Raw genomic sequence first — 16,631 nt, forward strand, 5'->3', positions numbered from 1 at the left:
CGGGGTGAGATTCCTTTTTCTCCACTCTTTGTGTCCTGCTGGGTAAGATACTTAGTCCTGGAAGCCTCAGTTTCCTCATTTGTAAAAATAGAAAAACCAACTCAAGGTGGGCATGGCCAGCTCCTTGTAGAGGCCATTTTGTATTCGGCTTTACAAACCATTCAGCATTAGCATTTTCCGTATTACAGTCCGGTAGTCTCCATAATCGTAATTACCCCGTTGGATTTTTAGGATGTTCTCACTTTTAAGTATTATAGTTCTCCTGTAGTAAATCTTTTTTGTTTTTGAGATATAATTCACATACCGTAAAATCCACCATTTTAAAGGGTACAGTTCAGTGGGGTTTGTAATATATTCACAAGGTTGTGTGACTATCACCACGATCTTATTCCAGAACACTTTCATCACCCCAAAAAGAAACCCTGTGGCCCCAGTGTGGTCCAGGCAACTCAGAGGAGCTTTGTTGGACTCCAGGCCAGATGTTGAGGCCCAGCTGCCAGGGCCTCTCAACCTGAGGTCTTGGGTGGGGGAGATGGAGCCTCTTCCCACCCTGAATTTCAGCCCTGGGCTCCCAGCACACCTGCTGAGCAGAGGCCCAGGTAGAGGCTGCCCCACAGCCCCCTGGCATGGGGAGGTGTCTTGGGGGAGGGGGAGGGCTGGTTATCCAAGAAACTGTGGGATGTTCCAACCACAAGCCTTTGGGAGAGCTGTGCCAAATCTTGGCCATTCCTCTGGGGAGAACTGCCTGACTTCCAGGCCAAGCCAACTTCCAGATGAGATCCCACAACTGGGCCTTTACAGAGACTGTAGATTTGAAGCAGGGCCTGAAAAACTCGGGAATTTGCCAAACTTCGGGATTATTGACAAGCGGGGGTTCAGACTTGGAGCCAAAGGAGGTGAACCTTTGAAAGCTCTTGCAACCAAGGTAAAAATGAAACGGAATGACTTCATAGCAACATAACAGCAAAGAATGGAGAAGCTAAACTGAATTAGAAAGGGCAAGACTGCAAACCCATCTGATGGGCATGTTATTTCATGGGCAGAACCCAATTACAGGCAGCTGCAGTGGATGCTATCCAAACAGCTTTCATGTGGAGAAAGCTATTGGCAGTTCTGAAAAGCAAAGAGTAAAGGATACCAATACTGTATTTCAATTTTATCACTATTGAAAAGCATTTATTTAGCACTATTGAAAAGCACTAAAGCAAAGCATTAGAGGTATACACTGCTGCCTACCAAAATGCACCAAAGGTTGATGAGGAAGATTTACAGGTTTTTCAGAAGCTTTAGGTATCCACCAGATTATCAACCTCATTTAGATAATGTAAGAATGTTACCCAATGATCTAGCTCAGCCAGTAACTCCGGAAACCAAAAGGAAAGCTTTTGTGCACTGTGAGGCCAAGTGCTCATCCCCAGGAATACCGAAGGAGCCGGACAAATCAAAAGCACAGCTCCTGGCTAGGTTTGCCAACAAACCTGTTGCCGAACAAACTCGGATAAACTCATCGCAAGTGAAGCCAGTAACTCAAGAGACCGGGGTTTGGAAAAGAGAAAGAGAAATTTATTTCAGGTGCCAGCAGCCAGAGGCGGTGGCAGACTCAAGCCTTAACTGACCTCTCAGCCCACAAGTTGGATACCTAGAGTTTTATAGGGAGAGGTTCAGAGGGGTACGTGCCAAAGAACAGACAGAGTGTGTGATCACAGGTTGGGGGGTTGGTATGTGTGCATCCCATGATCGTGGGCAGGGAGGGGATGTATGGGATGTGGTCTTTCTAGGCATTCTGTTGCTGTTGGGGCTTTTCTGGCCTGGCGGTTCCAATGTTCTGGTCATTGCAAAACCTCTTCATCAATGCCTCAAGAAAGCATGATTAGAAATAAGAGCAATAGGTTTCAGTTAGCGCTTGAGTTAGGCATCCTGTCTGTTTCTGATTTTAACTATTGGGATCTGTAGTTAAGCAAGAGGGCTCACTGACAACAAATTCAGAGTTTCCAGAGATCACTGTCAGCTAAGTATATATCTGCAACAGGACAGGTATCCACCTGTCGACTAAGAAAGGGTCAACAAGCAGATGATTGAGATGTTACAGAAGAAAATTAATTTTCTTATACTTGTTTCCATTTTCATCTTAAAATGACTCAGAATCCAGGATTACAGTGGTACCCCTTATCCAGGGGGACACATTCCAAAACCCCCTGTGGATGCCTGAAACCATGGATAGTACCGAAACCTGTATATTCTGTTTTTTTCCTGTACAGACATACCTGTGATAAAGTTTAATTCATAAATTAGGCAGTAAGAGATGAACAACAATAACTGATAATCAAATAGAACAATTACAACAATATACTGTGATAAAAGGTATGTGAACGTGATCTGTCTCAAAATCTTTACTGTACTCACCCTTTTTGTGATAATGTAAGATGATAAAATGCCTGTGCGATGAGACGACTTATAGACATTGTGACACGGCATTAGACTGTTAACTGATCTCCTGAGGATACATCCGGAGGAGGATTATCTGCTTCTGGACCTGATGGAGGATAACTGAACCCGGGGAAAGTGAAACTGGGTCAGGGGGTCTGCTGGACTGAATTGTAAAACTTTATACTGGCTTGCTATGTTAAACCTCTAAATGAAATGCTACTGAAAATAGGGGGGAAAAAATAAAGGAAGTTTGTGCTGACCTAAAATGAAGGTTTTAAAAAATATTACACACTCAGTCATTTTAACCTCTTACCTTGTGATGTGTGGTCTTTTTGTATAATCCCCTCCCCTCCTTTTTTTAAGATTGGATTTCAAAGTGTTTCATATTATTGCACTATTCCTGGTTGGGAATGCTATAGTAAGTAGATAACAGAAACCAAAAAAATCTGCCAATTCCAGTTCTTTAAGGTCGACTCCAGGAAAGGATCCTATCTAGTTGTTCTGATTAAAAAATTCTATTTCATGGGGCACCCGGGTGGCTCAGTCGATGAAGCATCCAATTCTTGATTTTGGCTCAGGTCGTGATCTCATGGTTGTGAGATCAAGCCCCGCATAGGGCTCGGTGCTGGGCTCTCTCTCCCTCTGCCCCTCATCCTACCCACTCTCTTAAAAAAATTCTATTTCATGAAGTGTTAAGTAAAAAGACAAGTTTGTTGGTTTTTTTTTTAACTTTTACTGAAACAAGTCTCATCATTTGATCTATATATTTACCTTTCAGTAAGTGTTTAATCAAAGTAAAGGAAATATGGTACTAGTGTATCAGTGTTTTATGAATGCACAGGCATAAATCTTAGTTTAAGTCACATTCAACCTGATTCTGGTTTTATTTTTTTATTTTTTTAAAGATTTTATTTATTTATTTGACAGAGAGAGACACAGCGAGAGAGGGAACAAAGTGGGGGCAGCGGGAGAGGGAGAAGCAGGCTCCCCGCAGAGCGGGGAGCCCGATGTGGGGCTCGATCCCAGGACCCTGGGATCATGACCTGAGCCGAAGGCAGACGCTTAACGACTGAGCCACCCAGGCGCCCCCTGATTCTGGTTTTAAAACAAAACTGTCATAGTGAAGTATTATATATGTGACTATTGCTTTTGGTACCAAAGCTAAAAATTTGGTGGCATGAAAACATAAACAGGTACTCATGGAACATTATAAATCACTTAAAGTTTTATAAAAATTTTACTCAGCTACCACCTAGATAATGAAAGGATATAACAGTGACTCTTATTCCTAGAAATATAAAACAATTTAATCAGAGCCTTTATAAACTAATTTGGGGTGACTGGGAAAAGCACTTACTCATAACAGAAAAAAAGACTCCCAACAAGCTTCTTTCAAAAGGAATATTTGGGGGTGGAGGGATCTTTGTGCCGGTTAGTCATTCCCCATTCTCTGCCTTCTCTTCCCCTACTTTCAGCCCGCTGGAAACCACCTCTTCCAGTCCAATTTATTTTTTCCTTGTGCTTCAGGTGTTCTATCTAAGGAACCATTACTTAATCCATGATCATGATGATTTATATCTTTATTTTCTTCTAAGAGTTTTATAGTTTTAGGGGCACCTGGGTGGTGCAGTCAGTTAAGCGTCCAACTCTTGGTTTCAGCTCAGGTCGTGATCTCAGGGTTGTGGGATCAAGCCCTGTGTGGAGCTCTGCACTCAGTATGGAGTCTACTTGGGATTCCTCTCCCTCTCCCTCTACCCCTCCTGCTCATGCTCACGCTCACGCTCTCTTTCTCTAAAAAAAAAATCTTTTTTTTTTTTAAGTTTTATAGTTTTAGATATTGGATCCATTAGAGTTAATTTTTATATATGATGTGAAGTAGGGATTCAAATTCATTCTTTTGCAGGTGGATATCCAGTTGTCCTAGCGGTTGAAAATACTATTCTTTCGCCCACTGAATAGTCTTGGCACCTTTTTCAGAAACCAATTGGGGGGCACCTGGCTGGCTCAATTAGTAGAGCATGTGACTCTTAATCTCAGGGTCATGAGTTCAAGCCCCACATTGGGTGTAAAGCCCACTTAAAATTTTTTTAAAAATCAATTGGCCAGAGATCTTGTGGGTTTATTTCTGGACTCTCAGTTCTACTCCAATGATCTATATTTTTGTCTTTGTGCCACTACCACATTGCCTTAGTTACTGTAACTTTGTAGTAAGTTTTGAAATTGGGAAGTGTGAGTCCTCCAACTTTGCTCTTTCTCAAGATTTTTTTTTTTTTTTTAAACTATTCTGGGCCCCTTGCCATTTCCATGTGAATTTAGGATCAGCTTGTCCATTTCTCAAAAAATAGCAATTGGAATTTTGATAGGGATTGCATTAAATCTCTAGATCAATTTGGAGGCCATCTTAAGTCTTCCAATTCCTGACATGGATGTTTTTCCATTTATTTAGGTCCTCTTTAATTTCTTTCATAGTGTTTTATAGTTTCTTTTGTAGTTTCAATATACAAGTTACCCACTTACCTTATTATATGTATTCCTAAGTTATTATTTTTGATGTTACTGTAAATGGAATTGTTTTCTTTAATTTCATTTTCAGATTGTATCTTGAAACTTTAACTCGTGTATCTATCACCTCTAATAGTTTTACCGTGGATTCTTTAGGATTTTCTGTTTATAAGATCATGCCATCTACAAATAGAAGTACTTTTACTTTTTCTTTTCCTGTTTGAGTGTCTTTTATTTATTTTTCTTGACTAATTGCCCCTGGCTAGAACTTCCAGTATAATGTTGAATAGAAGTGGTGAGAATAGACATCCTCGTTTTGTTCCTGAATGGAGGAGGGGGTGGAGCTTGTACTTTTTCATCATAAAGTATGTTAGCTTTGAGTTTCTTGTAGATGCCCTTTATCAAGTTGAGGAAGTTACCTTCTATTCCTAGTTTTTAATCATGAGAGGCCATTGGATTTTACCCAATGCTTTTTCTGTATCTATTGAGATAGTCATATGGGGTTTTCCCCTACATTTATTCTATTAATATGCTGTATTACAGTGATTGATCTCCCTATGTTGAATCAACCTTGTATTCCTGGGATAAATCCTGCTTGCTCCTCATGTATAATCCTTTTCATATGCTTTTGGATTGGGTTTGCTAGTATTTTGTGTGTCTGTGTCCTAGATATATTGATATATAGTTTCTTTATTTTTTTTAAGATTTTATTTATTTATTTGACAGAAAGAGACACAGCGAGAGAGGGAACACAAGCAGGGGGAGTGGGAGAGGGAGAAGCAGGCTTCCCGCGGAGCCGGGAGTCAAATGGCGGGGCTCGATCCCAGGATCCCAGGATTATGACCTGAGCTGAAGGGAGACACTCAACGACTGAGCCACCCAGGCACCCCAATATATAGTTTTCTTGTGATATCTTTGGTTTTGGTAACAGGGTAATACTAGTCTCATAAAGTGATTGGAAAGTTGTAGTAATTTTTATAATCTTTTGGATTATTTTTTTAGGATCGATTCCCAAAAGAAGGCTTGTACATTTTTAAATTACTTGGTAAGTATTGCCTGGTCATTTTCCAAAAAGTTAAATCATGTTTATTTGTTTGAGATTAACATTGTCTTTCCAGACTAATGGTCTCTCAGAAATTATTTCTCTTTACTCCTTCAAGTACTTAAAAGATTCTCTGAAAGGCAAAGCCAAGTCCAGCCTTTCACAACACATCTTAGTACCTGCCTGGCAGAGCAGCTCCAAAGGAGCCAGGATTCAGCATTTGATCCAGCAAATTGTTAGCACTTCTATCAAGAATAGGGTTTCTCCACCTCAGCACTGTTGCTGGATTAACTCGCAGTGTATTGGAAGATGGTTAGCATCAGTGGCTTTTTCTCACTAAATGGCAATAGCAGCCACCACCAGCCCCACCTCCTCCCCCCCAAGTTGTGACAAACAAAAATGTCTCCCATCATTGTCACATGTCCCCTGGTGGTTAAAATTGTCCTCATTAAGACACACTGATCTAAAAACTGATACATGCTGGATTTCCTATTACTATCCAATAAAATTATCTCTGATTTTGAAATCAAAGCCTCACTATATATTTGGCTTTGGATCTACATTTGTCTGAGTCTTTGTCACCATGTGTTGATGGCTTTCAAATCTCTATCCTTAGCCTTGTTTCCTCTCTGGATTCCCAGAGCTTGTGTACAGTTGCCTGCCTTGGTGTTCTACAGGCATCTTGAGATTGGTTTGTTCAAAATGAGACTGATTCTCTTCTCTCCCCCAAACTGCTCTTCGTCCTTAATCTTGGTCTCCCAGGTCAGGACCCTACCAGTCAGTCATTTACTGGTTCTTCACTTTTCTGTCTCCACCTCTCCCATGAAATTCACCTCCTGAGTCTCTCTAAATTCAAGATCCTCTGTCCCAAGTGTCACTTCCATAGTGGGAAGGTTCATCTCCCCTGGCTTGCTGCAGCAGTCCTTAACTTCCAGCTTATTCTCTCTGCTACCTGTAAAGTGCCCTTTCCAACATGTGTGTCTAATCCTGTCAGAGCCCTCATGGGCTGGCCCTGCCTCCCTTTCCAGCTTCATCCCCCAGCCCCTTGTACTTTAGGCTCTGGCCATACCAAACTGCTTGCAGGCCCCTTTCCTCACCCCCTTGCCTGACACTCATTCTTCCAGCTGCAGTTCAAACTCTGTCTCTCCTCCAGCCCTTCCACTCAAAGAATGACTCTTCTCCTTTGCTACACCTGGAGAGACCTGGGTCTTCACTTATGAGGCACTGCAGGAATCGGTTCATTCACGACTATGTCCCTGGTGATCAGCAAGTGTCTTGAGAATGGGAACCACAGTTTATTTATCTCTGCCTGCTCCCCAGGGCCCAGTGGGCCCTCCGTAAATCTGTGTTGAATAGCAAATGAAAATGCCTAGAGCAGAAAGGGGCTACCTGGGATTTTAAAGTAGCTGCAGGGTTGTTTGGGTTTGTTTTTTGTTTAGTTCAGTGAACATTTACTGAGAACCAACTAGGTCATGGGTGTTAGGAACAGAGGGAACAAGGCAAAAGGCAAGATCTTTGCTTAGAGAATTCACATTACACCTAATATGAGATGGGAGTACAAAGTTTAGTACAGAGTGATAAGGGCAAGCATAATGCATAAAGTGGATACTGAGAGTGAACTATGTCTGCATTCGGGGAAGACACTCTCCCCACCCCTGAAATAGGCTTAAAAGTACGAAAAGGTATCATTTCATCCCACTCTAACCCTTTCTGTGTTCAGTCAACTTCTATTTATCGTGACTTTTTTAAATGACTTTGGCTTGATCATGTTTATTAAATCAGTTAATGTCGTCAGCCTCTCCTTGTGTTGCAGTACCTGACCCTGTGCTTGTGTGAGTTAGTGGTTTAGAAATGTTCCAAAATCAGCAGTCACCAGTTATTTCATTATTTACTATGTCCTTGATTTTGCGCCCCTCTTTTGAGGATACAGGCATGCCATGCTCCTGCCTCCTGATCTGAAGCCTTTGACTTACCATTATATGTGTTCTTCAGTGTAGTCCTGCATTATTTCATAATTAAAGCAAACTGGAGTCCTATATACAGAATGTGCAATCTAGAGAAATTTTTATCTTTTTATAGAGTTGCTGATAATAACCTTTAGGTCAATATGGCTTCTTTTTCTTACCAGTTTTCTTAACACTGGCCCTATTTCCCTTCCTCTGCATAGTGCCTCTTAGCTTGTAACTTAACTAGTTAGTAAATACAACTTTATTCGTAAATAAAGATTAAGGTAATTGATCCTTAGGGAGACCCATGCGTGTGGTGTCCAGGAGCCATGAAAGTGGGTTGCTTAGGAAAGTGAATAAAGTTATTATACTATTGGACAGGGGTGAGGGCGGCAGTGGTATTTACAGAGAAGGGAAATATGGATAGGTACAAGAGCAGACAGGGAAGTAGGGAGAGATTCTGGGCTCTGAACCTGCTGAGTCTGCTGTCGCTGTGGAAGGAGGAGTGGCAGTAGAAGTTGATGCCCAGGAGGGATGCTAGGGATTGGAGATGAACCTGTGTTGGCAGGTGAGATGGTATATGTATGAAAAGAAGAGGATCTAGGACAGAACAGTAGAAAACAGATACAGGGCAGGTGACCCAAGAGAAAGCTATTCCAGAAGCCAAAGGAAGAGTGAAGCTTCGTGCCTTCACATGTTTTAGGAATAAGGGCTAAATAGAGACAACTAACTTTGGCAGGTAGGGGGATCATTAGTTAAATACCTCACAAGAGCATTTGAGCAGAAAGGCAAGGGAGGAGCCCTAACTGCAGTGGGTTGAAGAGTGACTGGGAAACAAGCAGTGGGATGTGTGCACATAGACCACATGCTCAGGATATCCTCTTCCTTTCGGGTCAGAGATGAAGCACATACAAATGAAAAACCTGAGCATGTCCATAGGTGAGGTAAGGACAGGGGAAATTGGTTAAACATACGGGGAAGGTATCTGTAGGGTCTGAGAAGGAATGAGAGCAATAGCCAGGTGGGGTGGGTTTGCCAGGAAAAGGCACAAGGACACCCGTTTCTCCCAAGATTAGCGGGAAGACCATTGGAAATATTAAAGGCAGGTATTTGTGGAAGGGAAGGGAGAGAAGTTGGGAGTATTCATACCTGGCAACATCTCTCTTCTCTGTGAGGTAGGGAGCTATGCTAGCAAGGAAGGAGGACTGGAAGAAAGCGGAAAGGGATATGTTGGGACAGGGATAACACCCTGAGCTGTCAGGAGTGACTCAGACTAGGAATAATTAAAGTCATTTAATTCATCAGAGGATGAAAATAAGATATTTCTCATAGCTCCACCTCAGCACAGCTACATGCTTTTCTTCAGTGGTGCTTATTAATTCTGGCACAGGACTGGAGAGCATCTGGTGCAAGTAATCCACGTTGTGGAATGGCCCCGTGGGGGCAGCAGACTGACTGTCTGAAGCAAGCAAACTGAGGCCTTGGTTACAGAATTCGCAAAATGTTGGGGTAAGTACTGGACCGGGAGTGCAGACTTCTGGTGCTCTGATGCCAACAGGCATTCCCCACTCAGAAGGAGAAGTTGGGAAATAAAGGCAAATAGTTTTCTAATCTATTCTTGGGTTTCATTCAGCCCTAGAAATGTTTTTCTAATTTTGTTACGGCATTTGAATGTGGTTTTAAAGTATAATCAGTAAAAAATAAATAAAAGCATATTCAGTAAGATATCATCACTGTCTCCTGTGAGTGGGGGAAAAATCAAGCGTTGGGAAGGCATGGAACTCACAGCAGCTGGTCCATGTACCATTTTGGTCTTTTTAAGAACTCTTAATGTGTCGGGCGCCTGGGTGGCTCAGTCGTTAAGCGTATGCCTTCGGCTCAGGTCATGATCCCAGGGTCCTGGGATCGAGCCCCGCCATCGGGCTCCCTGCTCGGTGGGAAGCCTGCTTCTCCTTCTCCCACTCTCCCTGCTTGTGTTCCCTCTCTCGCTGTCTCTCTCTGTCAAATAAATAAAGAAAATCTTAAAAAAAAAAAAAAAACCTCTTAATGTGATTCCCAATGTTGAAACTGGCAGTTAAGTGATAGATTCAGGCTATACAAGAAAGGACTTGAAAAAGCCACCTGAAATATGGCAATATCAGTAAGAAGTGTTTTCTCATTCCTTATTTAAAAAAAAAAAAATGCATGTGCACATCTGTCCCTTTAACAGCTTGCTTACTTCGGGAAGCTAAAACCTTTATAAAGCACGTTGAGAAATCCTACACACGGGCTGTTGTTTAACTGTGTTCACAGTTTTCCCTGCTCAGTGCTGGAATTGTGTAGGAGAAAGTGCTCACTGTCAACTATTCTCTATGAATAGGGATGTGTGTGGATTGAAAGAAAAATTATATGCTCTGGTGTTATCTGGTAAAGAAAAGAAAGAAGAATAACCTAAGAGTTCTCATGCCAGCTTCAGCTGCCATCTAAAGTACTTGCGAGAATCTGTCATCACCTCACACAGTGACCTCACAAGGAAGCGAAGGTCAGCAGATTGGCAGGCCAGGTGTCAACTGTGAGGTAAGAACTGTAGCTGGAGAAGTGGCCCCAGAAGCCTGGGGTCTCATCGCTGTCTCCACCTGGAGGCAGCCCTTACAGGCGAGGCGTGGTGTGGTGGCTCCAGTGAGAACCCAGGTCGGGCCACCCCCTTGCCTAGCTCCGAGCATGGAGGAGCTGTCAAGCAGACAGCAAAGCACGTGCATGCGCGTGCGCGCGCACACACATATTTGCATGTGAACTTGCTTTTTTTCTCTTTTAGGAGAAGAAATGCATAAAAACAGCTGGCAGAATAGAAGACGTGGGAGAAGGAGCAACCAGAACCCTCGGTTCAGGCAACAGGGTTCTGACGAGAGGCAAGTGCTGCTACCCGGGACCACGCGAGCCCTGTGGCAGCCTCAGGTGTGCGCGAGTCACCAGGGCTGTCACCGCAGCGCAGGGTTTGAGGGGGGCGCCGCTGCCGCAAGTCAGCCCGCCTGCTGCGCTTGGAGTAGTCAGGAGATATGGCCACGCTCTTTCTTTTCAGAGTGACCATGACCTCTGGCCAGAGCGTTAGCCAGAGGCTTGGAAGTAGACAGTATCAGATAGAACTGGAAAGCTATTTTTCTAGTTTGCACTTTTTCTGTCTCTCTCCCTTTTTTCCCAGCCAATGAAAATAGCTTCTTGGAGATCTAATTTCATTAATTCAGCCTAAGTCCTTAGAAAGGCTAAATATATCATACTGTATTTAATGAACGCAAAAGTGTATACAGAATAATACAGTGAACATCATGTACCCACTACCCCGCTTAGAAAGTAAAACCTAGTCTATACTGAGTTGAAGTCCCCAGTGCAAACATTTTACACTTTCAGCTTATTGTTCTTATGGCCAGAAGTCCTTTTGGCCCTGGACTGTGAGGTGTCCTCTCCTGGTGTGGGCGGGTTATCTTGTGCTGAGACTAGATTGTATTTCCTTCGTGCAGAAGTCTTTGCACCAGAAGAGGCCCACATGCCAATTTTAAAACTCTTCCACACTTCAGACCTCCTCCTAAAATGGACAGATTTCTAGCTATAGGGTCAGAAGATGACAAATACCAAGATGCTTCTCTAGAACAGGTGAACCTAAACAGTAACAAAAACCATCAAAATATTGCGGAAAGAACAGGGCTTCAGAATTAGGAGGTCCGGATTTGACATTCTGCCTTCTCCTATATGAATTTGGGCAAGTTACTTAATCATTCTGAGTCACTCTTTTTTTTTTTTTTTTTTTTAAAGATTTTATTTATTTATTTGAGACAGAGAGAATGAGAGAGAGAGAGCACATGAGAGGGGAGAGGGTCAGAGGGAGAAGCAGGCTCCTTGCTGAGCAGGGAGCCCGATGTGGGACTCGATCCAGGGACTCCAGGATCATGACCTGAGCCGAAGGCAGTCGCTTAACCAACTGAGCCACCCAGGCGCCCCCTGAGTCACTCTTACACAAAAGAGAGGTTTGCAATACTGCATGGAAAGCCTCTGATGGGCTGCTTGGCTCTGAGTAGGCCCTTCATACATGGTGGGGCAGAATAAAATCTATTACTCTAAGCCAGAATCGCAGACTTGACCCATATTGTAGAACGATCAGGACAGTGCCCAATGTTTGTATGTTTCATAAGGAGAACCATGGATATTTTTTGGGCCCCAGGCCTTCCCACAAGAGTACAATGTGTAGCAAAATGTGATCTGTGCAAGAAGAGAGTCTCAACTCTGCTTTGGCAGAGTCATGTGGAAACACGCTGGGCAGCCACCTTCTGGGCTCTGTGTGGAAAGAATGGAGCAGCAGTCCTTGGACTAGAAATGTAGACATTTGTTGTGACACTGAATCCTTCCTCCTCTTGCTGCTGATCACACATGAGCTGCCTCAGAAAGCTCCAGGCCATAAAAAGGGAGAATAAATAATTTTCTCTGAAACTGCATGGTTAGTATTTACAGACAAAAGAGAAAGTTCTTTCATTCCTTCAGCATACTTATTCAATTTGTATTCCTTTGGGGAATGGGGAGGAAGTTCTTGATTTTAAAGCAGATTTTGTCAGGATTCTAAAATTAGGTGTTTTGCTCTATCATTATATCCTTCAGCCTGTAATTGCCACAGAAGCTGCTTGTAGCTTTGCAAATCAACTGTTTAAACCATGGCTCTATCCCAGTATTAAGTGAGCAAATCACCTCTGTGCCCTGAACGCCAGTTTCTCCACCTGTAAGGTGGTGTGCCCAAGTAAAATTTAAACCCTTTGTATTGCTAAATCCAGTAAAGAATAAAATGCACCTGGCTTTGTAACTCCTGTAGAACTGACAAATGAGCCTAGCTGGTAATATTCTTATTGGCAAAGATTATTCCTCTTTTCATCTGGAAATTTCAAAAAGACCTTACAAAATGCTCAAGTGAGGAGATAAGGAAAGGGACTTACTGTGACACACATCCTGTTAAGGATGAGGAACCAAAACCTTGTCCTAACTTTTGTATATTTGAAGTAGGTAAACTGCTTTCAAGGAGAAGGGAGAGGTCAGGGCTCCCCAAGTAATCAGAAGGGTCAGAGGGCTGGGGTGAAGGCCATGGAACTGCCTGAACTGACCCCTGCAGGATCCTACGGTAAGAGAATGACTGGGACTCCAGCCCTTCACTGTGAGTTACTATGACTATGTGTCAACAGGGGTAACTCAGTGACACAGCAAAGCTCACAGGATTCTGGCCATGTTGGCGATGACGAGGCCCCATCAACCTCATCCGGCACAGCTGGGAGCTCTTCCGTGCCAGGTGAGGCTGTCGTTGGACAGTAGACCTCCTGTGGCCCTGCCTGTGGGGAAAGATGAAACCTCGTCCCGCCTCATCATCTGGTTACGTCTGCTTGGGCTGCCCTGCTTAGCCCTATGTGTCTTCACTTGCATGTGGGTACACTCCGTGTGGGTCACCAGCCCTTTCCTGGCTTGGAGGAAATTTCGGAGCAAATTGAAACACTAACTAAACATCCTGGCTGTGTCAGGAATGGGGATCCTGAGGCAGACGGCTCCCCCCATGGGCACAGGATGGTGACTGACAACGTTAGCCCACCTCCTGCCCCTCAGAACAGGCAGACATCTGTGGGGTGGTGTGGACAGACCCCTGGGTTCCTTCAGAGGTGGGTCCATGCAGTGTTCTAAATTGAAGTGGATTTCATTTCTTTTGACTAAAGATCTGCCAGGGTATTACTTTGACCCTGAAAAGAAACGATACTTCCGCTTGCTCCCTGGACATAACAACTGCAACCCCCTCACAAAGGAGGGCATCCGGCAGAAGGAGATGGAAAGCAAAAGGCTACAGCTGCTGGAGGAAGAAGACAAGCAGAAAAAGGTGGGCTCCACACTCCTGGTGGCCACCCTGTCCCCTCCACTGGTGATGGGAGGTGCCGATTAGATGCCCCTATAACACTTAGCATGGTGCACTTGTGGGTGTGGCATTGAGCTCCCCCTATAGGGATCTGATGAAGAGATTCTGATGAGAACAGGCAAGAAATCTCCCACCGCCCCTTTTCTTACCTGTGAAGTTTCTTTTCTTTTTTTTTTTTTTTTTAAGATTTTTTATTTATTTGAGAGAGAGAATGAGATAGAGCATGAGAGGGGGGAGGATCAGAGGGAGAAGCAGACTCCCTGCTGAGCAGGGAGCCCGATGCGGGACTCGATCCCGGGACTCCAGGATCATGACCTGAGCCGAAGGCAGTTGCTTAACCAACTGAGCCACCCAGGCGCCCTACCTGCGAAGTTTCATCAGTGATTCTCACATCTTGTCGTTCCCCAGAGGAATCTTGGGAATTGGTATGATACAGTTTCAGTAACTGTATATCTTAAATAGAAAACCAAGGTGTGTGGATATGAGGATTTCCTGCATCCCTTCTGGGGATTAAATGCCAGGACCTTTCAGTGGTTTAGGGGGGCTCCGTGGTCACCCCTGGTCAAACGGAAAGCATGGTGAAGACCCGAGTGACCAGTGCGGTTCTTGTGCTCACTAGTGGGGTGGCTTCATCTCTTCACCTGGCTCCCCAGGTAAATTGATGGGGAGCTTAGACATGGGCACCAGGTCAACTTTCCAGCTCACATGTGCTTTCTTGTGATGGACTTTTCCTCTTGCCAAGGAGAGGAGACCGTCAGATCTGTATGCATATAATTTCTGCCAACTTAGTACACCTGCTTCTTCATTAGATCCTATGAAACTAGAAACATTCTCCATTATCCCATAACCTAAAACTTCATTGAATCTTTTTGGTTTTATTTAGAAAATAGCCAGAATGGGCTTTAATGCATCTTCATTGCTACAGAAAAGCAAGCTGGGTTTTCTCAATGTCACCAGTTACTGCCGGTAAGACAAAGCCTCGTTAAGCTTTTTCCATGAATGTTCTTTTCCTGTTTCTTATTTCCATGGTCCAAGAAGCCAGTCAGGATAGAGCACATAACCATTCTGAGGAGTCCTCACAGTTGGGGGCGGGGGGGAGGGGGGAGGAGCATAGCCTGCCTTCTGCTAAAACCAGCCCTGAGAAAATCATTTCCCTTTAGAGCAAGGGGAGAGTCTCCTGCAGGAGGCCACAGAGGGAGAAGGGGTCTAGGCAGAGAAACTCAGCAGAAGTTTCTCAAGACGTTTTCTCTGTGTTACTCGAAATCATTGTCAGTGTAATGAAGGTCCTATAACTTCATTACCATGAGATTTCTGCCTCCTCCCCTTCCAATCAGTTGTCACCCAAAAGAGAGCATTAAAGGGATGTATGTGTACTAAACTTCATATACTTGTGATGACTGATACTCCAACTAAAACCCTGTGAGCTAGGTTGGTACTTCCCCCAGTTTTCAGAAGAGACTGAGGCTCAGAATAGAGCGATTGGCTCAAGGCAAAGCTAGAAAGGGCGGGCCACGCAAGGGTTACCCGCCAGAGTAGGTAGGGCAGGTCTCTCCTGTATTCCCCTCTTCAGAAGGAAAAGAGTTAAGGTCTAGTTAGATCTCTCTTCACCTTAAAACCTGCTTTGTTCTTAGTGGGGTGGTGGCCGTGATATGGAGAGGGAAGGGTCTCCATACCTGGTTCTTACTAATTGGGCTCTCTTCTTCGGCATGCTGTTTCATTTCTCAGGCACATTCTTTTCATCTCGAGAAAGAGTTGTACTAGATGATCCAAAAACAAATTTGTCTAGTTCTAACTTTCTTTGACCCTGTGGATGGTCCACCCATTTCTTGGCCTTAGTTTTCCTAAGAGTTCTATAATTGAGATAATTTGGGATCCCGCTCAGCTCCCTTGCTGAGAATTACTCGGGAGGAGAGTCGGCTGACTAGGGGAGGTGGTCTCCAGGGTGTGGGCCAGGGCAGAGCCTCGGAGTCTGCTTCATGGGTGTCTAGGCACAGTGTCCATGCCCTCCCCGCCCCTCTTTCCCTCTGCAGTTTAGCTCATGAGCTGCGAGTGAGCTGCATGCAGAGGAAAAAGGTCCAGATTCAGAGCTCGGATCCCTCCGCTTTGGCAAGCGACCGATTTAACCTCATACTGGTGAGTGGGAGGGAGCTCCCTGTGGGTGCCAGAGGTACAGCTTTTATCCCCTGACACTGCGTGGCTTAACCTTGGCTTTCATCAGGCCTAGTTATGTGGAAGCCAGTGCCATGAAAGCAGGCAGTGTCCCCTTGGTTTTACAGTTCTAACGTGTGCCTGCTGGCTACCCGCTAGCAGGTGCTGAGCTGGCAGGGCGGGCCGTGCTGACAATGCTCACCCGCACTGCAGCTCTGTCGTTCAGTCTGAGAGCCTGGGCCCACCACACATTGACTGAGAACTGTCACAAAGTAATTTTCCCTTGGGTGTGTTGGGTACAGACTGAAAGATATGCAGTGGACTAGGGGCTTCTAATCCTTCGTATAGTGGGGCAGTATCTGGTGGCCACACCTGAAGCTCCAGGGTCCTTCAGTAGCAACCATGTGTTATTCCCTTGCTCGCTGGCTCTGACCTGAGCAGCAGGGGCCCACAGGCCTGGACTCCTGGGCCTGCACATCTGGCACACCTTTATCATATCATTTACAGGGAGCAGAGAGTCTTCTCTTCGTTAGGTTAGACCTGGGCTGGAAGCCAAGGCTAAAGCCAGAGCCAACTGCTTGAACCCAGAGTTCAGAGAAACATTGGCAGAGGACCTCATGGTCCGCCGAGTTAGACTAGAAGCTCGAGGTTACAGGAG

At 44.5% G+C, this 16,631-nt stretch overlaps 1 protein-coding gene and 1 pseudogene across 5 annotated transcripts in view; both read left to right on the forward strand.

Annotated features, from left to right (window-relative positions):
- DCAF4 (DDB1 and CUL4 associated factor 4) overlaps positions 1 to 16,631 on the forward strand; it is a 29,530-nt gene that overhangs the window by 1,114 nt on the left and 11,785 nt on the right. For 2 of the 5 annotated variants that reach the window (XM_036099369.2, XM_078053875.1), the window contains exons 2-9: positions 5,932 to 5,974; positions 9,308 to 9,426; positions 10,277 to 10,473; positions 10,712 to 10,805; positions 13,113 to 13,216; positions 13,632 to 13,789; positions 14,709 to 14,791; positions 15,856 to 15,958. In XM_036099369.2, coding sequence (XP_035955262.1) covers positions 10,720 to 10,805; positions 13,113 to 13,216; positions 13,632 to 13,789; positions 14,709 to 14,791; positions 15,856 to 15,958 — 534 coding nt within the window. In that variant the 5' untranslated portion in view covers positions 5,932 to 5,974; positions 9,308 to 9,426; positions 10,277 to 10,473; positions 10,712 to 10,719. Of the gene's footprint in view, positions 1 to 5,931; positions 5,975 to 9,307; positions 9,427 to 10,276; positions 10,474 to 10,711; positions 10,852 to 13,112; positions 13,217 to 13,631; positions 13,790 to 14,708; positions 14,792 to 15,855; positions 15,959 to 16,631 lie in introns of those variants that run through there. The other 3 variants (XM_036099298.2, XM_036099621.2, XM_078053876.1) reach the window with 3 other exon arrangements.
- LOC118540697 (CBY1-interacting BAR domain-containing protein 1 pseudogene) lies at positions 155 to 2,688 on the forward strand (annotated as a pseudogene).

Source organism: Halichoerus grypus, chromosome 8 (genome assembly GCF_964656455.1).
Source record: "Halichoerus grypus chromosome 8, mHalGry1.hap1.1, whole genome shotgun sequence".
In the NCBI taxonomy this organism is placed as follows: Eukaryota; Metazoa; Chordata; class Mammalia; order Carnivora; family Phocidae; genus Halichoerus; species Halichoerus grypus.